The sequence below is a fragment of the Falco rusticolus genome, chromosome Z, assembly GCF_015220075.1.
Source record: "Falco rusticolus isolate bFalRus1 chromosome Z, bFalRus1.pri, whole genome shotgun sequence".
Taxonomy (NCBI): domain Eukaryota; kingdom Metazoa; phylum Chordata; class Aves; order Falconiformes; family Falconidae; genus Falco; species Falco rusticolus.
The window spans coordinates 55,423,204-55,447,557 of record NC_051210.1 but is presented as its reverse complement, the minus strand read 5'-3'; the positions used below and the strand labels follow the sequence as shown (position 1 = coordinate 55,447,557).

The 24,354-nt window shown below is 36.7% G+C and overlaps 1 protein-coding gene across 4 annotated transcripts in view; it reads left to right on the top strand.

The window, feature by feature from the left end:
• Window positions 1-24,354, top strand: part of SMARCA2 (SWI/SNF related, matrix associated, actin dependent regulator of chromatin, subfamily a, member 2) — a 120,128-nt gene that overhangs the window by 63,187 nt on the left and 32,587 nt on the right. For all 4 annotated transcript variants that reach the window (XM_037372839.1, XM_037372835.1, XM_037372838.1 and 1 more), the window contains 10 exons: window positions 1,025-1,267; window positions 1,565-1,678; window positions 3,739-3,846; window positions 6,225-6,311; window positions 7,232-7,278; window positions 8,540-8,706; window positions 11,732-11,895; window positions 14,396-14,623; window positions 18,269-18,346; window positions 22,516-22,734. In XM_037372839.1, the coding sequence (XP_037228736.1) occupies window positions 1,025-1,267; window positions 1,565-1,678; window positions 3,739-3,846; window positions 6,225-6,311; window positions 7,232-7,278; window positions 8,540-8,706; window positions 11,732-11,895; window positions 14,396-14,623; window positions 18,269-18,346; window positions 22,516-22,734 (1,455 nt within the window). The remainder of the gene's footprint in view (window positions 1-1,024; window positions 1,268-1,564; window positions 1,679-3,738; window positions 3,847-6,224; window positions 6,312-7,231; window positions 7,279-8,539; window positions 8,707-11,731; window positions 11,896-14,395; window positions 14,624-18,268; window positions 18,347-22,515; window positions 22,735-24,354) is intronic.

The window sequence follows — 24,354 nt, the reverse complement described above, 5'->3', positions numbered from 1 at the left end:
ACATGGCCGAGTTCCTAAAGGCTCACAAAGTGTCAACAGGTGTGCCTCAATTGTAATGAATTAATTTGAAATTTGCTGTACTGTAAGACTATGTTATGTGCACACAAAGCAGACTAAAGAGGCATTTTGACACACAGAGAAACCATACGCTCCTACTGTTTCTTTGTTCTTCATTTTCACTTTATTTCACTCTATTACATACTGCATATTTACATTACTCATGTTTCCTCTCTCATGCAAAGGCAGTGCGTTTTCTTAGCATAATTCTGAACACCTGAGAACAGTTTGAGACTGCAGAGTTTTCCTTCCCCTATCATTTTTGCCAACTCTTCCTAAAAAGATAGGAAGGACAGCACTATGCCATTCAACCTTTCCTGGGAAATGGAATTAGTTAGCACCTGTGAAAGTACAAACCAAGGCTTTCCTAGTCATATGTCAGTGTGGCACATGTGTTTACTGCCCATGTAGTTAGTACACATGATAACAGAGAGCTTGAGCAACTTCCTTTCAACATCTGCTGTGACTGAATAAACTGAGTAACTTGAGATGATTGTAATTATGCAGCTTCCTTCTTGAGTAAAAACATAGGATTAGCTGAAACAAAACAAAGTTCAGAGTTGCAGGTTTTTGTGAGAAGTTCTTTTTTCTGGAAATGGTTTTGTCTCCTGTCAAAGTTTGTGTTGGAGATAGGTCATCTGGAGTTCATGTGGTCTCTTTCTTCCCCTGTGAATCATATTCTTGAAGAGCTAGCTAATCACCCTAATCTGTCTCCCAGAAATGGGAGGAATCTGCTGTTTGCTGGAGCAATTCAAATCAGAATTCATCATCAGATCCAGCAAACCTAATGTTTTTTTCTGTTTTTGCTGCAAGGGCACTGGTACTTAGCTAATGCTTGATTTGGCTTTTCTCATAAATGAGAATGAGTGATGTCTCAGGCTTCAAGTATTATTGTTCTACGCCTGTTGGGAGGAATTTGACTAAGTCTGACCTGATCTGACTTTGCCAATTTTTCTTTTTCTTTTAGATTCGATGGAAATACATGATAGTAGATGAAGGCCATCGAATGAAGAACCATCACTGCAAGCTGACTCAGGTCTTGAATACTCACTATGTGGCCCCTAGGCGAATACTGCTGACTGGGACTCCATTGCAGAACAAATTGCCTGAACTTTGGGCTCTTCTCAATTTCCTCCTCCCAACCATTTTCAAGAGCTGTAGCACCTTTGAACAGTGGTTCAATGCTCCATTTGCCATGACTGGAGAAAGGGTACTGTAGCAGTTTTTTTTAAAACATTAGAAGCAAACTATTTTTGTAAAACAGAAAGGAGCTTATACAGAAGGATTAGTGTTTGAACTCTCCCTGGTACTTGGGAAATTAACATAACTAAAAGCCACCTTTTTTATGCCAGAAAATTTTAATATCAGTTTTCTGATATTAAAATATTATGAGTTGGTTTGCTTGTAACATGCAAGCAATTATCAGACATGCTTAACCTGTCATATAAGCAAAGATATTACCTAATATACTGAGTTACCACGTAGTGACTTCTATAAACTTTTGTAGGTGGACTTAAATGAAGAAGAAACAATTTTGATCATCCGTCGTCTCCATAAAGTGCTCCGACCCTTCTTGCTGAGGAGATTGAAGAAAGAGGTTGAGTCTCAACTGCCAGAAAAGGTTTGCAATGAGAGGAGTTGTGGAAGGGGTTTAATAGTTTTTTTAAGCATTATGTAATGTTCCTGTGGTTTGTTTATAACTCTGCAAAGAAAGTTGGCCATTGAGGAAGCCTGAATACCTGAAGTTTCTGCATTCTCAGGATTCCTCACTAGGCTTCCAGCTTTATTTCTGTTTGTAGTCATCCATATAAGGCATGCAACAATTATATTTCCCTAATATCTGGTTTCAAGTTGTGAGCCAGCCATACACTGACGATTAGATTCTGTCTTGTCCCGTCATCCCTGCATTGGGTAGAACCCTTGCTCCCTTAGCTAGTTCACTGAAATTCCTAAAGGACTACTGGACTTTATAAAGCAGGCGGAACTTGATCCTATGTTGATATTTGTGGAGTTGTGTGAAGTGTCTTGTTGAAATTGCACAGTTTTTTTGTAACTAGTGGCTTTTTAATTTGGAATATAAAATCATTTTCTGATTTGAAAGGTCCTTGTTTTTATCTCTGGCCAGCTCATCTCACCCCACCCTGTTGTCCTCTGCAATCCTGCATCACTTCTCCCATTCACCCTTCCCAGAATAACAATAGCAACTAAACAAACAAGTAAATTTGAAGGTGGTCTAGGGAAAATTTGGTGCTAAGGTCAACTTGGTTAAAACCATGCCAAAATGAAATTTTTGTAAGTTTTGTTATGAGTTGACTAACACTGGCTGCATGAAGAGCTCTGTAGAGATGCTTAATGACAGTATTCAAAGAAAGGCTTTAAAAAAATTCTTTCTCATCTTTATAATGTTGTGAACACTTCTACTGTTGTGACTTTCTGTTCCTTTGAGTGTGAGACTCTCAGTATCCTCAGAAGCATTTATTTCAGAATGAAACATACTTCTGAAAATATTACTGAAATCTTTATTTCTATTCAAATTTCTGCCAGGTAGAGGCACTGTATCTGATAAATCCATTAACAGGCATTGGAAGAGGAGGATTTAGAAGTTGCATAAACACTGGTACTCAGGGGACCATGTTTCTTTTTGTTTCCATTATCTTGTTTGTGAAAAAGGCAGTTAGTACAACCATGAGGACTGAACTTGTTGACCAAAGCCTGTTAATCAGTGTAATTTCATCTGATAAATCTTGGTAAAGAAGCCAATGAAGGAATAGTCACTTCTCTCTAATGAGTTCATCCTCCTGTCTTTCTGAGAAGAAAACCTGATAATTTTTATTTGATGTATTTATTAAACATTAGGAAGCTTATGCTTTTTCTTTTCGTCACCACTTGAAAGATTTCTAGCCACTAGTGTGGCTTTGTTATGTGACTTTTTATTTTACATAACTTATTAAAAACATAGTGGCTGTAATCTGGAAATTGAATAACAGGAAAAAATGGGTTAAATTGGGGTATGAAGTCTGTATTACTGGATTTAAAGATAGTGTGCAGTCAAAACCTGCTGTAATAAATAGAGTTTTACAAAGCTGAACAAGAAGTCAAACTGCATGTGAGGATCATACAGTACTTTGTTCCCTGAGGTTTGAGCTAATGTTGAGAAAATGGCATATTTCTATGCCAACCTAGGTAAGGATAATGCTAATTAGATACTGTAAGGGATGCTTATTTACTAGGTATACAATTTTTTTAAAATGATATTTTTATAATGGTTTGCTTGATATTTTTGTAATGCTTTACAGACATAAAGTCCACAGGTTATTAAACATAATTTTATTTTTTTAAATAACAAGTTAAAATGTAAAATAAAACAAAATTGCTTTCTAATTATTTTTTTAAATTGTTAAAATTACAGAATGAGTAAAAAATATATTTGGCAATTCTGCAGTTACGTTCTTAGAATCCAACTGTCTCATAGTGGTTATGATTCTCACAGAGAATCTTTTGAGATACTCATTGCTGTGGTTGCAGTTGGATTGCTGCTCACTGAAATCATATGTGGTGTTAGGGTACAGACGAAAGATGAGTAGTTTTTTTGGTTTCTGTTTTAGGATGACAAGAAACTGCAGTGAGATCCTACTAACATGTCAGTGTGTTTATGGTTGTTTTTTTGTTTTTTCCCACTAGGTGGAATATGTGATCAAATGTGATATGTCAGCTCTTCAGAAGATCCTGTACCGTCACATGCAAGCCAAGGGAATCCTTCTCACTGATGGTTCTGAAAAAGACAAGAAGGTACAAAAGAAAGACTAAACCATGTAGAAAACAATGTATTATGATTGAACATGTTAATATGATTTCTGTTTTATAGAATAAGTATGTAGACTTATTCTATAAGTCTATAGACAGATACTGCAGGTATCTGTCATGGGAAAAGAAATGTCTATCAGATATGCTTTTATTTTAGAAGACTGCAGCTTGTGCTTTCTGTTCAGAAGGAAAAGATGCTTTTTGTATTCACTGTAGTTACAATGGCATTCTGCAAACAGTCAATGTTTGAAAAAAGCCAGCATTTCCCTTAGCCAAGTTTGATCCAGTAATGTACCTGAATAATTGTGATTGTGGCAATGCAGACTACAGAAGGTTATTCATCTTATCTTTAAGAGCTATTAGTTCAGTGTAAATCTTGTTTTGGCCAGCTAGGGCTTTATGCTTGCATTCATATTGTAAGATCTGTTAATGACAAAGTTACTTAAGAGAACAGTAGGATTCAGAGTCTTGTAGTCAGATTTAGACTACGTGTTAGTAAATTTTGATTATACCATCATGGGACTCGATCCAGTTAATATCAACAAATTGCCATTCATCACCTTGTGTGTATATACTTTCCACATTATAATAAATGTAAAATACCTCGAATAGGCGCTGCAGAACAGTTGGTGTGTCACAGTGTGTGTTTGCACCCTGTTATGTGTTGCACTGCAATCATATACTTTCTTTCCATGATCCTTTTGCAGGTTGCATTGGTACAATGGGTTACTTTTTTATTCAGTATCTTGTTTTGTTTTGTTATGTGCAGTCAAATTGTTTCCTTTCCTGGTGCTTTTTCAAACTCCAGGCAAAGCTGATTCTTACTGTTGGATATTAATACTCATCTTCATAGTTTAAGCACTTTGTAAACATTCATTTGTGTTCCTTTGTTGTATTTTTAATGTAATTCTGTAGTTTGATGTCTTTACTTTTGTCCTACAAATCTCATTTTGTAACGGAGTCTTCTGCTTCCTTCTCTTTCTGGTCTCTTTCCTTTCTTTCACCAGCTCACAATCTTCTGTCAATTTTCCCTGACTTGATTCTCAACCCAGCTTTTTGCTTATCCAGTTCAAATTGACTTTGCTGTCTTCTGAACACCTCTTTCTCCTTTCCCTCTCCCCAATCATCTAAAATTTTTTTCTTGCTTGCTTTTTTTTCTTTTTTCTTTAACTGCTTCATCAGGCTGTCTTATCCATGCTATCTGTTTTCAGCAGAGGGGCTTGGGTTCATTGATCAAACTACTACTGTGTTACGAACAGTCTTTCTGCAGCTCTAGCCTGGCACCAGCTCAGACTAGAGAGAATTCATTAAGCTGGGAAGCTCTAGGAAGTTACCTAATCTTAGAACAAAATTGAACTGCATTCTAGGCCAAATTAGGGAGATTTTGAAAGGAAAAACCCCGAAGTTTTAGATGTGTGGGGTACCCCCTTCAAAAGTAAAGTCTCTAGATGGAAGTTATGATTTCACTGTTCTTTCCAGGAAAGAGTAGAATGTTACTAGTATATGATACGATCAAACAGTGTACTTTTCCTGTAGTTTTACTATTGGAGATTGCTAGATTGTTTTGGCTGAGATTTTTAAAATAAATCTGAAATAGTCATGCAGTACGCTTGGAATATTGTTGTCACACTGATTACATTTTCATAAAATCATAGCAAAGCAAAATGGCATCTGAAAGCAACAAGTTTTTATTGATGTTCATATGATATAATATTCTCAAACTTGTATCCACCAGTTTTTAGTCTAGCACAATTGTGTGAAGTCTGTCCTGGTTCTAAAAAACCTTCACTGTAGAGTAGGTTTTGAGAATATACTTTGTAAATACTCAAGTAACTCACAGGCTTTGGTCATCTCTAGCTTTTTAGCTGCCTGTGGCCTTGTGTTTTACTTGTCCTGGAAAGAGTAAACCCACATATCCAGTTAACAGATGGGGAGACACTGTAGAATTGAAAGGCATTCATCTAGAATTGTTTCCTGTTAGAGGGTTCAGACCTGATGGAGTTTGTGCTGTTTCATAATAAACAGTACAAATAAGCAGTGTGCAGGACAGTAGATGCTCCACTTCCCACTGTGAATACTGCAGGTAGGTACATAATGCACTTTGTGGATTTTTCAGGTCTTTCTTTTTTGTTATGGAGCATCCTTAATGATAGATGAATTTATACAGTAAGAGAACTGCACAGTAGCTTCTGAGGTTTTTTGTTGTTTTAGATTTTGTTTGGTGGGTTTTTTTTATCAGTGATGCGTGTTCAGGCTTGGGATAGAAGCATTTTTATGCCTACATGTAAAATATCTTTCAAAAGCTTCATTAATTAGCTGAGAAATTAGACATATCATTTAATTTGGATTGTTTGTACCCATAGGGAAAAGGTGGGGCAAAAACTCTGATGAACACTATCATGCAATTGAGAAAGATATGCAATCACCCATACATGTTTCAACACATTGAGGTAAGACTGACAGGTTTGATTTTGAGAGTTGTTTTTATGCAGAAGGCCAACATAATAGAAAACTGCAGCTGAAGCTTATGTGTGTGGAAGGGGACATCTCTGTCCACATCATTTTTGCTGAAAAGGACACAGTTGAAAAAGTCATTACGGTCATTGTTTTAGAAACAAATGGACCAAACGCCAATTTTTTGTTGGCAATCTGAAGTCTAGTTTTAAAGCATTTAATCTTATGGAGACATCACCTTTAAAAAATGAAGTTTTTTTTTAACTTAAGACATTCCAGAGCAACTTAATCTCTACTTAGACCTGATCTATGATGTAGAGACTCTAGTTCAAATGTCATGTGCAGGATCTTTGTAATTAGCAGGTTGCTAATCTTTTACAGTATCAGCCAGAATTGTCCTACTATATACACCTTGTTTTTTCAGCAAAAATGTACTTATCTATATAGTATCTCTCATTAGGACTCGAAGTACATAAATGTAATAATATATCTGCAAAGATAGAAAGCATCATAAATATCGGGAGTGTAACTACATTTATGAAAAGAATAATTAAGTACCTACTGTGATGTATTATCATTGTAGTTTTCACTTTTTGTTCTCTTGTGTGCTAACTAATTAAACTGAGTGATTTCCAAATGGATCTTCCAGTAATTAGTATAAATTAATTAGTTTCTACACTGTTTGTAAACTGGTAAATTGTGTGTGATGGAAGTTTCTTCTGCAAACCATGAATTTAAAAAAATAGTAGTACAGGAAAATGTTAAGCAGAGCACTGTTGCTACAAGGTAGATTCCAAAAGTGTGAACATAACGGAACTCAAGCCCCAACAGTCATATATTTAATTGATATAAAAATGCATAATTTTGGGTTACTTTGTAGTTCATAATAATCTGTTTATTTTGTATAACTCTGCAGGAGTCCTTCGCTGAACACTTAGGCTACTCAAATGGTGTCATCAATGGGTAACTTTCAGTTTTTCCTCCTGTTCATAATGTTGTATTGGAACTAATGTATCACATTACTTTTTTAGAAGGTACATGCTAAAAATTTACAGGTACACGTACAAGGCACATACCCTTGTACTGGAATAGCTCAGATAGCATCTGAAATTCTTTGGAATGACTCTTCAGAGGTATCAGTTGGGGTTTTCTTCTCTTTCTTGTAATTTTTGCTTTCTGCTTTTACCTCTTTACCATCTTTATTCCAAATTAAAGTAGCATTTCTTCCATTATTTCAAATTACATAGATTTAAATTTTGTCCTTGGCACTTCTTTGTGCAACTGTCTAGAACTTAATGCTTTCTCTAGGAAAGGTGTATATCTGCCATGTGATTCCCTTCTTGTTCAGGTGTTAATGATACTTCTTTTTTTTTTTCCTTAACTAGTGTATGAGACCACTTGTCTCCCGAATAGTTTAGTCTTTTGCTGATTACATATGTTTGCATATCAGAAAGCCATGTGTCTTGTGGACTTCAGTGTACTGTTGCTAATGATAAATCATATTTTGAGAGTACAGACTTAAGGTTGGAAAAAAAGTTGTGTGAAAATTATTTTTGTAAAGCATATTGCTGTGATGCTGATTTAGACAACCTGTTTACTTTTCTCAGTTATGAGTTCAGTTTCATTCCTAAGAGTCTTGTTTTGCATAGAAGACAGAAGAGCAGCTAATCAAAGCAACCAAACATTGTTCAGGACTACTAAGGATATATGGCTGAAGAGTAGTATATCCTCTGTCAGACTCTTCCCATTATCTCTGTACATTGGTTAAGTTTGGAATATTTCACTTTCATGTACATAGTAGTTGAGTGGAAAGGGAATTGTTTCTAACGTGCCTGATTAAATACAACTTACAGCTGCAGTAAATGCCAGTTGAAAGCAAAACTAGCAGGTGAATGTCTTAACTGATAAAATGCTTATCTAGCTGAGAAATAATGTCTGTTTAGATAAATAATGAAACAGAATTTAGTTTCATAAAGGAGGGTATTCTGTGTGGCTGAAAGTCCACACAGTTTTCATAATTGAAGAAAAATCCTTTGCAAACAGGAATTCACATAGGTGTTTATTTTTTATTTTAATCAATATAAACAGTTTAAAGAGAGAAAAGTGCTATTAGTTTTATCTTAAGTAAATTCATCTTTCTGTTATACTCTGACATGATAATGATTAAAAACTTTTCTAAATGCAAGCTTATTTTGGCATTTGCTGTGCTTTTTCTCTTCAACAGAGCTGAACTTTATCGGGCCTCAGGGAAGTTTGAGCTACTCGATCGTATTCTACCAAAGTTACGAGCTACTAACCATCGTGTGCTTCTTTTCTGTCAAATGACATCACTTATGACCATTATGGAAGACTACTTTGCCTTTCGAAATTTCCTTTACCTGCGTCTTGATGGTAAGCTAAATGAAAAAAAGGATAAATAATAAGGAGGTAGCATGCTTCAGTAATTTGGGCATGGAAGACCTGGGTTCTCTTGCTAGTGTCTTCCTAGCACAGCAGTGCTGTGATGTGACTATACAAAAGTGTACACATGTTCAAAAAATGATTTGACAGATCCATGAAGGAAGAGTCTGCAAGGGTAGTATCTTGAAGTTATGGCGGTAGACTCTTAAGCTGCAGCTTACTAGAATTTTCCCTGTTCCTACAGAGAAGGTACTGAGGAAGATGTACTTCTGCCTCTCTTGGCAGAGTTGATCTTAATTAATTCTCCATCTCCCTGGCTCTTTGACTGTTTTCTTTCATCTGTTTAACCTGCAAACCATTCAGTGGAGGGATTGTTTTGACATACACTGAGGTCTGTTCCTGGAATGCAGGTTATGTAGAGATTTGATATTTAGGGGCTGATCTCTTTTCTAACAAGGTTTAAAATCCAGGGTCCCAATGAGTTGTCACCATCTAAGTTGCCTGAAAGTATTCGCATGATGAGAGATGATAATGCCAGTGTTCTGCTGAAATTCCAGGGAATTAATTAATTTGTGCCTGTTTAAAGTTCAGCTGCTGTTCTCCACAGGACAGCTGAATTTCAGTGACAGGTAAAGTAGTACCTGTGATTTTCTTCCTGAATTTCACAGGAAGGTCAGTAGCCTCGATTACTTTATGTATAGATATGTTTTATTACCTTTGAATGAAAAAATGTTTTAGAAACATAGTGGGGTAATATTGAAAGGAAAATAACTAAAAATAGCATCTGAGGATTAAACCGGTTTGAAACAAGTTTTCATTTTGCCTTCTTTCATGTTGGTGATCTCTGCCTCATACTGACCTTCTTAAATATTCATTATTTTTACTTAATGTATTTATCTCACACATTATAGTATAACATAGGGCCAGCAGCATTTATCAAAATACAGCTTTTTAATAGAAAAGCATTGATTTAAGAAAAATATAAAGAATGGCATGAATAAAGTGAGAGTTTAAGGTTCTTGAATAAAGTGAGAGTTTAAGGTCCTTTTGGATATCCTTTTTGCAGCATTTTAAGTAGACTTTTTGCTTCATGCTTTATTTGGAAGAAAAAGTAATGATGAGAAGTGTTCTCATCCTTTACTAATATTAATGAACATAGACTTGAAACACTGTTATCCTCAATTGTAATATGGAGTAATGAATCTGAGATGCAAACAAGCTGTCTCACTGCCACAGGATGCCTTTGTCAAAACTGGCTACAGAACAATAGAACTGTGCTACCCAAACCCTCCTTGCACCTCTGGCCTGCAGATGTTTTAAAGCTTCCATTCAGGAAATATTCATTATATTGCATTTAAAATGTTTTAAATTACCTTATACCATGTATTTTAAAATTAATTCTTTTTCATGCTAGGATGTCTATGGTAATATGCAGTGTAGTAAATACTGTTTTCTTTAAGGTTTTGCAGGTAATTTCTTAAACTAGTGAGATGAACCCTTTTTTCTTCTTTTTTCAGTTTTTTATCAACAACTTTTTTCTTCTTTTTTTGTGTTTTATCAACACAAAAAAAACCAGTTTTGTGATGATATCTTCCAGGCTGGAATGTAATATGTATGTAGATACTATCCAGCTGTCTGCTTGCATAGAGTGTTTTCTACCCAAGTCATGTGCTTCTGAAGGGAATAGGTTTCTGTGGGCTAGCCATTTGGCTCTGTGACTGTACTGGGTCTGACCGGGATGAAGTTAACTTTCCTCCTGACAGCCCATGTAGTGCTGTGCTTTGCATTTCTGGCTAGGCAGGATTGATAACACTGCAGCATTTTGGCTGTTGTTGAGCCATATTTGCACAGTGTCAAGGCTTTCTCTCCAAACTACCCCTCCACCTTCAAGGCTAGTAGGCTGGGGGTGAGCTGGGACCCAGCCAGGACGGCTGACCCAAACAGACCAAAGGGACATGCTCAGCAGTAAAAGCTGAGGTGAAGGAAGAGGATGCAGGGACATTCCTCATTTCAGCATTTGTCTTCCCAAGCAATCATTACAGGTGCTGAGGCTTTGCTTTCCAGGACATGGCTGGACATCTGCCTGATGTTGGGAAGTAGTAAATTAATTCCTCTTTTTGCTTTGCTTGCATGCACAGCTTTTACTTTTATTAAACTTCCTCTATCTCAGCCTAGGAGCTTTTCCATCTTATTTTCTCTGCCTGTAGTGTTGAGGATGGGTAGGGTGGGGGGAGAGTCTGGCAGCTGGCTGGGGTCAACCTACCACAGTAACAGAAAAACATCCATCTTCTATACATCTATCAATACCTTCCTAAACCAGCAGACTTTCTTTGGCTTTCAGTTACAGACAGAAGCGTGAAAAAGGTGAGGAAAACAGTGGACCAGGCTAAGATGATGCATATACTGTTGTCGAAGTACATGAAATTCATCTCATTGTCAGAGTGCACAGGGCTTGGTTTTTACTTAGAACTTTGTCTATGGTTTCACCAGTATTTAATTCCTTGCCTGCCCTCCCTCAGCCATTGTACACTATCACCCTCAAGATTTTAAGAATTTTCAATCCCTTTCATATTAATTATGACTCTGAAGGCTAACACTCACATTTTGATAAATCTGTATTTTAAGTAACTTTTGAAATATTTAGATGCTGTTGTGTCCAGAAGGCATTAATAAAAACTGTAGCTCTCTTCTGTTTGTGTGTAGCAACTTCAGTTGACATTTATGTGAGTTATAAAAAAACAATGTTAGCCAGCATTTTAAAGTCCACTTCTGAAACGTCAGAAGAAATACTTAATAAGAGGTATTTAGAAGTCTGCCTCTTAGATGTGATAGGCAGTTGACCAAAACATTCATGGCCAGTGTTTATTTTGTATTATGGAAAATGTGGCAGATATGGCAAAGAGCAAGTGAGCTAAGATTTCCCTTCTAATACGTACCTTTAGCAGCTGACATTGTATTTACATTATTTTAGTTCACATCTTTATTGTAAGGTTGGGGTTTTTTTATATCCTTTCAGGCACAACGAAATCAGAGGATCGAGCTGCTCTGTTGAAGAAGTTCAACGAACCTGGGTCACAGTACTTTATCTTCTTGCTGAGTACAAGAGCTGGAGGGCTAGGCTTAAATCTCCAGGCTGCTGACACCGTTATAATCTTTGATAGTGACTGGAATCCTCACCAGGTATTTTTATTTACTTACCTTCATGAAATCTGCAAAGAATATCATCATGCTTTTTTGGGTTCCTTTTTAAATTGGGGATTATATCACCTGGGGTGAAAGGAGTAGATCCAGATAAGTCATAAAATGCTGCTTTGAGTGAAGAAAACTGTTACAAAATTAGTGAAGCAAACTGCTACAACCAGGAAACATTTCGGTTGTAATCAGTAATTCTGTGCTTGTATATATACTTTGTCTGAGTCTTGGAATCCTGAGAGCTAGGGGCCTTATAGGCCTGCTTAATTTGTATAATTGTACTCATTCTTTAACTCTTAGGACATAAGTAACTCCACATTTTGAGTCTTCAGCAGATAGGTTGCCCTATTTTAGTAAAGGCTGTGCAGAGCACTGCCTGTCTCAGGAAATTATTAGCCGTATGAGTGCAGCAGTCTTGGCCTGAGACACTGAACTTAAACTGTTGGTGTAGGTGGGTAGGAGTGAGTATAGATGACTAGTAAAAGAGATTATCAAACTGCTTGGCTTATTTAAAAAATCCAGAAGAGGTAACTGAAATCTTTGTCACTTAGTGCCTTTTTTTTTAATGTACTTAAATATCTCTGAAAGTACTTAGCTATCTGTATGTTTTCAGCTATTGTGCAAATATATGCAAATCACATCGTAGTCAATGGCCACATGTAAAAGTAAGGGAAGTGAGTCTAAAGAGAGTTTTATATAAAAGTTTGAAGGCATTTGAACTCCCATAGATGCCATGGTGACTCATTTAAAGCAAGGCTTAAGAAATTTTTTTTTATATAAGAAATTATATTTAGAGGTTTTGAAAGCAGCGTAGAAAACACTTCATTCTTTGTATTTTTGGTTGTCTTCAGGTCACTTTCACAGACAAGTTTAGTGCAGAGTACTGTATATTTCAACAGTTTGATAGCAATAAATCCTTGCGGTATAGTGAAAATTACAGAATATTTTCTGGAGTGTTCAATTGGCAGATTGCTTAGAATCATTTAGGTTGGAAAAAAATCCCTAAGATCATGTAGTCCAAACATAAACCTAACCCTGTCAAGTCCACCACTAAACCATGTCCCTAAGCACTATGTCTATACATCTTTTAAATACCTGCAGGGATGGTGACTCACTTCCCTGGGCAGCCTGTTCCAGTGGTTATTTTTCCTAATATCCCATCTAAGCTCCCCCTGGAACAATTTGAGGCTGTTTCCGCTTGTCCTATTGCTTGTTACTTGGGAAAAGAGAACCATCCTTGCCTAACTACAACGTCCTTTCAGGTAGCTGTAGAGAGTGATAAGGTCTCCCCTCAACCTTCTTTTCAGTGCATGCAGTTTCTCTTGTCTGGCAGATGGGACTGAGCTGTTCATTTTAATGAGCAGTGTGCTAAAAGGGGATAACTGAGGGGGAAGAGGAGGTGAGGGAGAGGTAGCACTTAAACAGCATATTTCCAGAAATACTTACATTTCCTGGCTTTACCATTTTCCTGTGCTTCTGAGAATAATTATGTAAACAAATTCATATTGTAGCTTCATCTTCACTGTTAATGCGAACTTCAAATACACCTTTAGGTTGCAGCAGCCTCATGGGATGTAGTGCTTGGGAAGGGAATTGTGGGAGGGAAGAGCTAACCGGTGGCAAAAGCAAGGTGCTGGACTGAAACAGGCACACTCATTGCCTGGTTTTTTTCCCTCTACATTAAGAAATTTCTGTGTTGTGCGGTAGCACAAAACTGTGATACATTTTGAGGTTAAATACCCTTTATTATCTGACTATGCTGAAGTAGAAACACATCATTTATAGGAGTTAATGGATTTCTCTTTTCCCCGAAAAAATAGATAAGATTTTGAATTAATAAAAGAAATTCTTTACCTATGACCTGCAGTGTACTTTTTATTTTCACCATTTCTTAAGTGCAGTCACCTGACCAAAAAATAGTTATATTGATTCACATTCTTGTATGTATGAACTTTAAATCAGGAAGATCATATTTAAGCTGTTTTAATGCAAATATTCCCAGTTAAAAGCCAATTCAACAGATCAAATAATTTTTAGTTCATGTATTTAAGAATTAGCAATGGTCTTTAATAGGTAAGTTTCTGTATGGTTTTTTTCCTAGTAATTAGTTGCTTTCTTTTCCTGCAGACAAGACATGTTTTACTTTAGGGTTCATTTTGGCTTGGAAGGCCATGAGATTTGAATGGAAGGGAAAAAATAAATACATCAGCCGTTCTCAGTCACTGCACATGCTTTCAAGAAGTTTTTGGTTTACTGCATGCACACGGTACAGAGCATGTCCATGTTTTTTCCTTTTATTTTTCCCTTTACCTTGGTCTGATGAAGTTTGATGATGAGGAATGAACCATGTGAATTGTGGTGGACTGTTGTTTGAGTACTTCCTTTGTATAACAAAAAGAATTCAGCATTATAATGTCCTTTAAGCAGAGAACAATTTCTGTAGCAGACTTACATTATAAATCATTCCTTGTATTTTTTTGCCTAATAGGACTTGCAGGCCCAAGACAGAGCTCACCGAATTGGTCAGCAGAATGAAGTTCGAGTCCTGCGACTGTGTACTGTGAACAGTGTGGAAGAGAAGATACTTGCTGCTGCAAAGTATAAGCTGAATGTAGATCAAAAAGTTATTCAGGCTGGAATGTTTGATCAGAAATCTTCAAGCCATGAAAGGAGAGCCTTCCTACAGGCTATATTGGAACATGAAGAAGAAAATGAGGTAAAGTGGTGAGAAGGAATCAGTAAGGGAATGTTCCAGGAAGTACTTTGCCATTTTTTTCCTCAGATCCAAAGTTTGTCCTGTCCTTTGAAATCAGAAATGTCATCATGTTCTTGCCGTCCAGTCAAAGAAACAACTTAATTTTTCTCTCTGGTTTTGTTTTTGGGTTTTTTTTTTTGTTTGTTTGTTTTTGGCTCACAGTAATAGGTTATAATGTAATGGTTGTGATGCAATTGTTAGAATTAAATCTTAGTGTAGAATTAGGCATTGTAACTTAAACCCTTTCTGCTGTCTCATAATTTTGGCAAAGAATTTTATTCAAAGATTTTTTCCAAAACAGATTATAAAACAGTTCCTAAATCCAGTTGAGGTGTTAAACTAAGTAACCTGATTTTCAGACATGCTGAGCAACTAGTACTACCTAGGTTCAATCTTGAAAGACTCTGCTTATTGTGCTTCTTTTGGATCCTTTGGATCCAAAGAGTTAAGATCTGCTTTGATATGCTCTAGGGTTAGGGCAAGCCAGCAAAATAACTCTCTTTCTGGTGCTGTGTCCAACCTGGACTTCTGATTACCACTTCTTCTTCAAGAAACAATTAGCTGTTAAAAAACCAGCTGTCAAGTCTTTCCTTGTAATAGTGAGAAGTGAAATTATAGAATCACTTGACTGTATGTCCCTGTCTTTTCATTGTATTCTTCTCTGAAATTGTGATTGTGGAATGGTGAGCCCCTTCTTTTGCCTGTCACTGCAGACTCTTCTTTTAATGTGAACAAAATTCAGCATTTGGATGAAAGCCATATTTGGGACAGAGTGTATAAATGTATCAATTACACTGAAGACACAAAAGAATCCCATTCTGCAGTACTTTTTCCCCACCTCAAAAATAACCTGTACTGGTTAAAGACACAGAGATTTAAAGTCTAATTTTGCCTCTGAGTGTGCCTTTTATGTCTGAACAGGGTGGACACTCAAAGGAAAGAAGATTCTATAGTCTGTTTTACAGGCATCCTTCATTATGTGGGGTAAAGTTTCAAAGACCAAGGAGTTTACTTCTTCAATAGTTAAACAATTGTCTAAACTCTTTGTCTTCTTGTGCATTAGAAAAAGCTAGTATATCATTAAGATAGAATTTTGTATTCTTGCATTTGTATTTTTCATAAGAAATGAAGAGGACTGACAAACTGTTTAGCAGTAATTTTCTCTTATTTAGGGTTTGAATGCAGAAACGGGATGTTGTATATGTACCATTTTTGATAAAGTAAAACTGTAGTTCTCAACCAGCCAATACCATCTATATGAGTAGACAGATGAACTTGAAACCAATAGAAGTTTTCCATAAGCCGATTTGTTTTTAAAATTGATGTAAATCTGTTATGTTTTCATAGCTCTAGAAAATATTTTTCTGAAATTGTTTCAGAAGTCAAGACTCTAGTTCAGGCCTACTTGACATGCCTTATTTCATAGATGATTTCAGAGCAATCTGCTTCTTGGGTGTTGTTCAAATACTCTTGGTCTACCATCCTGAAGCAAGCACAGATTTAACCAAGGTTTGCTTGCCATAACTCAGCATCAGTCTTTAAAGCAAACATTGGTGTTGCATTGGCATGGAATGGTGAGCCCCTTCTTTTGCCTGTCACTGCAGACTCTTCTTTTAATGTGAACAAAATTCAACATTTGGATGAAAGCCATATTTGGGACCCCTAACATTCAGACTGAAGCTGAAGCTTTCAAGTAAAATTTCTTTGTAAACAGAGACAATGCAAAACTTCACCCAAACACTGAAACTGCTGAGGGAGTAAGAGGGATTGAATTTGCACCATCCTGCACTGGTCAGCCATTGCTTCTTCATTGCAACATCACTGGAAACAAAATTTGAGTATCAAATGAGACAGTGACAAGAAAGTTACTCATCTCAAAACAACTTTGACTTGCACATACACACTAGAACACCTAATAAAGAGATTGTGTAGTGACCACCTAGTTAAATATTCCTATGCTAAGCATGGTTTAAACTTGCATATCAAAGTTTTTTGCACTTGTATGTAGAGCACTATATTCTTATTTGTACCTTCTCAGTAGTTTTCGTAAATTCAGTATCAAAACTCCTCTTATTTTTCTTTCTTCTTTCCTCTCCTATTTGCTCTGTTTTTTCTTTCAGCAGTACTAGATAAAGCAAAGATTTTCTGTGTATTTAGAAAGATACATTGGAATAATAGGAAAGTATGACAGGTGATTAGAAGTAATTTGTGTTCATGGAGGTATTTTTCATTGGCACTGGTGTTTATAAACTTTTCTTCTGCCAAGGCTGCCTGGTTGCAACAGGATTATTAAGACTAACCACAGATGTTGTGGGCACTGTTGTTACAGCTTCTGCAGTGGGATCCCTTACTGTTTTCAGATCACAAGCTGCTCTGTCTGAGATGATAGGAAGAATATGAAACTTTCATTAAGGGTCACATTCTTCATTGATCATAAAAGAAGGGACATATACTAGTCTGTCTGTGTGTGTAACTATGTTCCTTTTCTTGAACATTAAAGGTGCACTGACTAGAATTGAGAAGAACTAGCTCTCTGTCATTTTCCCAGCTATTTTTTTTCATGTTAAAATGTAAATTACATGTACATTAAGGTACAGAGGTGTTCAGTTTGTTGGGAATTGCATTAATAAGAACTGCATTTTTTTCTGAGATACAGAAATATTGCCAGTGGAGGGTAAATAAGATGTGTGGATAGAGATAAAGACCTTTTCTGTTTGTTTCAGGGGGAAAAAGCTACAGAACATTAGGTTTTTTTGGCTGCTATGTGCGGCATTCTATACTCCCATTTCACTAAGTACAAAACATGAGTTTTCATGAAAAATTCTAGGACTGCAGCATACTGTAATATAGGTTCAGTAAGCCCTGTGTAGGAGCCAGTATGTGGTTTTATTGTTTCGATTGACCTGTTGTCAGATTTGAAATGCCACGTGCTTTAAGAACAATTCAGGAGGGGAACTGAACATTGTGGACTCTGATTGTATTAAAATGGGTATCATAGCTGTTCAGCTTTAACATTTTTAGTTGAATTCTACTGTTCTAAATTGTTTTACCAAGGACTGTTTCTGTGTTTATGGAATAATTAATTTTGTCTGAAGTCAGAGGTTCACATCTCAATTTGTAGGCAGATAATGGTCCAGAGCAAGAGGGATTCAGCAGGGCTTTTTCCCAGTATAATGACTTTTTTCTTCTTTTTTCATTTAACCAGGACTTTTGCACTCTCCTTGCTTTGACAGCAAAGACCTCATAATGCACAATGGTATTTCTGAGGGAGTACTGTAGAAGAGCAGAACGGAAATGCATATATTTTAACTGAAGCACTAACTGTGCTTCTGACCCAGGAAAACCACAACCCCAAATTTCCTGGTTGCATATTTGCTCATTTCCTCATGCTCAGTTTATGAAGGGGGTAATAAGTCCCAGTCACCTCTCTAATGATGTCTATTTTGCATTACTACTTAATTGCTTAACACTTTAAAAGTTTCAGTTTTGAGTGCTTCACGCGTGTTGTGACGGAAGGAGGGTCAGTGCAACACTGACCTGATGGAGGCTGCTACTTCAAGTGGCATGTAGCTTCTTCCTGATACCTTTATTTATCTGTGTAACTAGGAGGAAGATGAAGTTCCTGATGATGAGACTCTGAATCAGATGATTGCCCGACGAGAGGAGGAATTTGATCTCTTTATGGTAAGAATGATATGATCGTAAATGGAGTATTTCTCCAGTGTTTTTAACAAAGGCCTTAGCCTTTTGTTGTTCAAATTTTGGAGAACTTTATTGGAGGAGTAGGCTTTATTTACTTGCATTGTTCACCTGAGCAAAGAAAGATAGTGTACTTAAATACAGAGCTCCTCACGTGACAGAAAGACTTCAGAGGTCCTTGTGGACAGTGCTGTGGGACAGTGCCGATCTGAAGAAAGGGTCTGGCACGACCTGAGAAATCTGCAGTGTTTGCACAGTTCAGCCTGCTCATTTTACAACATGCTTTTTATTTTTCAACGTTTCTTCTGACTTTTGGGCTGTGATATTGGCAAGGACAACTCCAGGAATGTGGCAAGATTAGCAGGCTGACAGTGCTGTTTCTGTGTGAGTTCACTGGGGTTTGCCGATGGTTCTGTCAGGGGCCTAGTCAGCTGCATCTCTGCTGCTACAGCTGTTGAACAGTCAGTGAAGGAGAGCTAGTGAAGCGGATCAAATGTGAGCAACTAATTTTTATTGGTACTTCCCATTTTTGCTAGTGCTGCTACAGTGCTGGTGGAGTAATTACTAAATTGTCAGCGTAGGCACGTCTCTTGCCTTTTAGTGTGTGTACAACGTGAGGATTGCTGGAGGACCTTTGGGAGCCACTGTCACAGCAACAGGAGAATACTTCAGTAGTGAAAGTAAAGCACGCTGCCCTCTAATCCTACAGCAGCTGTACTAGCAATCCATAGATTGAAAGTAGCTGATGAATTTATGCCTGTTTGCAGGAAAATTCTACAAAGTCACATTTTTGGATTAAGTTTGAAGGCTATTAACAGCCATTCAATAAAACAGTTGAGGGGCCTAGAGTGAAGACAGTTTTAGCACTGTGTGGGCTGAATTTGTGTTTTCCGCATTAATTTACATGAAGGTTGTTAAGGGATAATGAAGAGTTGATAGTAGGTAATAAAAATTTGAAGATGCAAAGCTAACATGCTTCAAAAGCCAGGAGTTTTAAAACACTTGAGATAGAAACAGTAAAGTTAAATATTAATGGCTAAGAAATAATTGTTAATAAAGAAATTGTTTTTCATTTTAGTAAACTGTTTATAAAAGAAAAGTCTAAAAAACAAGTTTGCAGTCAGGTTTTCTGATCATCTTTTTATTAATATTTTAGCTCTTGCATAGTCAGATACACAGGCATCTATTCTCCTTTCCTCAGTGATACCTATGCCACCTTATTGTCTCTTTTAAGGTTGTGCAGATATAATCAGAATGCAGTAAGCTGCAATAACCAACAAATGTGTTTTGGTTTGTTCATTCACTGGCTTAGAGGTGTAAAAGCATATATTTTGCTTATTTAAAGAGAGCAGTTCCAAAACAATAGGCAAGAGAGCACATAAGTTCCTTAAGCAGCTGTTCTGCTGTCACTTTTCAGGTTAGAAGCATTCCTTGGCATAGATCCTGAGATGTAGCTATAAAACTAACTACACTGTTCAGAAAGAGGATGTGTACAAGTAGACTTTGTTCCCCTGACTTTTAGAGGTTCCATATGTATAACAAGAGATAAAAACTCCAGATAGCCTCAGACTTCACACTGTCCTCCTTTTGTATTCATTGCAAATGATGGCACCTCATCACATAGTAAAAAAGTTTAGGAAATATTCGTAGAAAAGTCAGTGTTTCAGTGTTTTCTGTACAACTCTTGTCATTTTATAATAGTGTGCTTCAAAAAGTGTTACTCTTCCTGGGGAAAAAAAAGTTATGTTTAATGTTATATTTACTTAAATAAAAATTTCTGATGTAAAAAGAGCCTTTCAAGTGGAAAGCTAAATGTGTGCTCATACTCTAGCTGTGCAAATACAGTTTAATTCCTTGAATCCAAAATGGCAATATAGCAGCAACTAAGTATAAATTACTGGTTTTATACTGAGTAGCTTGTATGTTTTTTTTCAGAACAGCTTTAATTATGATTTAGAAAGTTTAAGATAACAGTTCATAGTTCAAAGGACAGCAATGCTCTGTGCTTTTTCTAAAATGGAAGTTTTAGGCCTTGAGTGTGCCAACACTTTTAGTTCTCCACTTATGTATAAGCATTGGTTTTTCATTTCCAGCATTTAGGCCTCATTGAGGACAGTCTAAAAACAATTAATTTATTAGTTACAATATAATATGGTATCTGGTTTAGAAGCAGATGTTTTGGCAAGACATGGGAAGATAGGACAGAGCTTTCCCAGAGATAAAAGTGGTTTGAGTACAAATGGCTGTTTGTATCGCTTACATCTCAGATTAACTTAGTGTCTTGTAATTTTCCTTCCCAGGCACATGTATTTCAGAAAACAGCTGTTAAAATATACTACCTTACTGTTCAGTCTTTGTCTTAGAGATGGAAACATGGTCATCAGCAAAACAAATGAAGCTTCTGCATTCACTTCATATACTTAATGTCATTGTAATATGACGTCCCAAACTTTACTGAAGTTCTCTGCTAAATAATAGAGAAATCTACCCTGTCTATCCCATTTGGGCCTTCCTTTAGTGCAGCTTGCTAGTTGCCAAGTTAGCAATAAAACAAGCCACATATCTGACTTCAATGAGACATTTTTTGAAATTAATTCAGACTGAATGAGATGTTCCTTGAAAGGTGAAATCATGAAGTCTGCTATAAAAAAGTAAAGACTATGCAGCCCATTCATCATTGTCTGAGGTAATGAAAGATGGAGAAAACCCACATGTATTTATAGTTGCTTCTTGGATGTAGTTGGACCCGCAGAGTGAAGACACGCATCTTAGGTTCTGCGTTTCACTGAGTTTAGAAATCAGATAGGGCACCAGGTAAGGTGATGTGCCTGAGGAATTATTTTGGAATGCTTGTATTTGAGAAGTGCCAAGATGAGAGAAGATTCCGCATATTCAACAGTGCAGTCAGTAAACCTCAGTTAGTAATCTGGCTGGATTTGAGCTGCCCCTGTAGGTAGATAATACCTCTGCATTTATGCATGTCTGCATCTTGACTAGGGATGTAAAATGCTGGCATGTCTAGTTGGCATTCTGTATAAGCACAGCATCATGGACACAAGGGAAGGGTTTGTGCATAATTGTCTTTCAAACGTTAACTGGCCAAAGCGGTAGCCTGTTTTGATGCTACAGCCAATTCTGGCGTGAGTCTATTTATGTTAGTTTTTCAAACATGAAAATTAAATGCTTTATGGCCACCTGTTTGTTTTCTTTGCTTAGCAACTGATTACTGAGTGTTTAAGTGCTATATAACTCTTCAAAAGGCCTATTTGAAAAGGCTGTTCATATTACCTGTTTTGGGCTACTTAAAAAAACCCGCACATTAGATTCACAGGACCACAGGAGCATAGGTCAGTGTAGAGTCGAGAGAGGTGGATGCTGGCGATGGGAATGACCTGAATACTCAGGAATGAATCCTAAGTATCCATATCTGTTTTCTGAGGTAATTGTTCACCACACTTGAAATGAATTTATGTGATTATTTCAATTTCAGCTGAAAGTCTTAACATTACCTTCTAATATTCTTAACACTTTACCTAATCTTATTTGGTATTTTTGTATGTGTTCTGATATTTGCATAGTACAGCATTAAGTTCATGGTTTAAGCATGTTGGCTTTCTGGCACTCTGTAGGCAAGCTTTTCTCTGAATTTCTTAATTCTCTGCCTTGATTCCTTTTTTGTCGTACCAGTTTTAAATCTTCTTCTGATATTCAGACTCACAAAACTAGTGTGTTTTTGGTTATTCTTTTTGGTAAGATAATAACAACAACTTAATAGGATGTTGTCAAGGAATGATTAGAATTTGCAGATCACAGTTATGAATACAAAGAAATTATAAAACCTGTGCAAAAAAGGACGAGAGTTTTTAATTAACACAACCGTGTTCTTGTGATCTGTGTTGTATCACTTAGCTGCTGTGTTGTCTTATTTACTTCAGTAAAAGCTAGTTCTGGAGTAGTGAGCTTGACTGAAAATAAAGTGTAGCCTCTTCTTTTTATAGTTGCATTTTAGAAATATTTAGAAGTGTTGTGGAAGGGAAGTACCTGTGAAAGACTTGTTTTAAAGTTTCAAGTATCATTAGCTAGCCACGAGTTTCCATGGTTCACTTAAAATTTGTCCTTAAAACTGTTTTATCCTTTCCCAACTGCCACTGCAGCGCATGGACATGGACCGTCGCAGGGAGGATGCCAGAAACCCCAAGCGTAAGCCCCGCTTGATGGAGGAGGATGAATTACCATCCTGGATTATTAAGGATGATGCTGAAGTTGAAAGGCTTACGTGTGAAGAAGAAGAAGAGAAAATATTTGGAAGAGGATCCCGTCAGCGCAGGGATGTGGACTACAGTGATGCTCTCACAGAGAAGCAATGGCTGCGGGTAGGTTGTCCCTTTTTTGTTTGTTTCTTGGTTGTTGGGTTTTTAACAGTTGAAAATTATTCATTTGTGGTGTTTTTTTTTTTAAAGAGTGCACAGTTGCACCAGGGAGAGCACAATATGGTAGTTAAGGCCAAATATCCCAATCCAGCTTTTGCTGCTGTGTTGAAGGCATAAATAAGTTTTAAGCTGCATTGCTGAAACTTCAATCAGTGTTATTATATGCTGAATCAGGACTGTGATAACCTTCTACTGCAACTATTCTCTTGCTGTGGACCCTGACATATTTCTTATGTCTTTGGACACTTTCTTAAGTGTCAGCTTTAGGATACATGAAGAATTCTTTTATGATGGAGAAGACCAGTTATCAGTGTATATTACAGCTTTCTGTGCTGCAGAAGCTTATTTTATTATTTTTTAAAATACCTGAATTTAACCCTTTTAAGAATTTGGAAACTTTCAAGTAAGTCTTCTTACTCTCATGCTGCTTCATTTCCAAGTCCTGAGCATTTCTTTGCTCTACTGAGATCAAAACAGTTAATAAACAGTACAAGAACTTAAGACCTGAAAGTAAAGATTCTAAACTTAATTTACAGCAAATCTATGATTTTGTTGTACTTGAGGATTCTTGATATTCTTCTGTGAAGTACACATCTAATGAACTGTAATGCATGTCCCCTTTTCAGAATGGTAGTAACAGGGGTAGTAAGGAGGTGCGGATTGGTTGTTGGTAAGTCTTTTCAAAACCAGGAAATTTGATAATTTTAAGATTTCCAAAACATATAGATAAAGTATTGTATGTACAAAACTAGTCTACATGGTTTGACAGAGCACGTTTTTACACAGTATAATTACAAACATGAATGTACAGTGTACTTTTTGTGTATAATTCGCTAAAGACAGGTGGAAAACTTACCTGCTTACGTTACAAACATCATGTTTGTGAGAGTGCATTGTGCAATACTGTGCTAAGAGCTAGTCCAGATTCTGCTGCTGGATGTAAAACTTAGGGAAGCACAGGTTTGGATTATATATCAACTGTAAATCTAAGCAAGTTTATGAAACTACAGGAGTTTGATACTTGACATTGTCAAGTAGTCAGTGGAGAAGAAAGACCTGGAAACATAAACTGCTGTCTGAATTCTCAAACATTTTCCCTTTCCTATGATGGAAGTGCTTGCAGTGCTTGTCTACTCAAGGTCATTTTAAGCTGATTATTTTAAATGAAGAAATATTCTGGCTATAGCAATGTAAAAGTTAGCTTTGGCTTGTACGTTTTGTGTCTTGAGCTGGCTCTGATATTTGTGTTAAGTGCGTTACTGTCAAAAATGGCAGCCCCAAAAAAATCATCCAATTCATCTTCCTACTCAGGGTGGAATCAGACAGCCCTGTGTCATTTATAATAGATGCTCACCTGGTGTATTCTTCAAAGTCTTCATTAGCAGTGAATTTAGAAGTCCACAGGAGAATGTATTTAACTGTTTGGCTTTCTCTTATATTTTATCTGATTTTTCTTATTGGATTTTAAACCTATTATTTCTTATTCTAATCACTCTGGCTATGCAGAACAAGCTGCTACCTTTCTTTATGCCATAGAAGAGTTGTCTCCCTGTTCAGTTCATT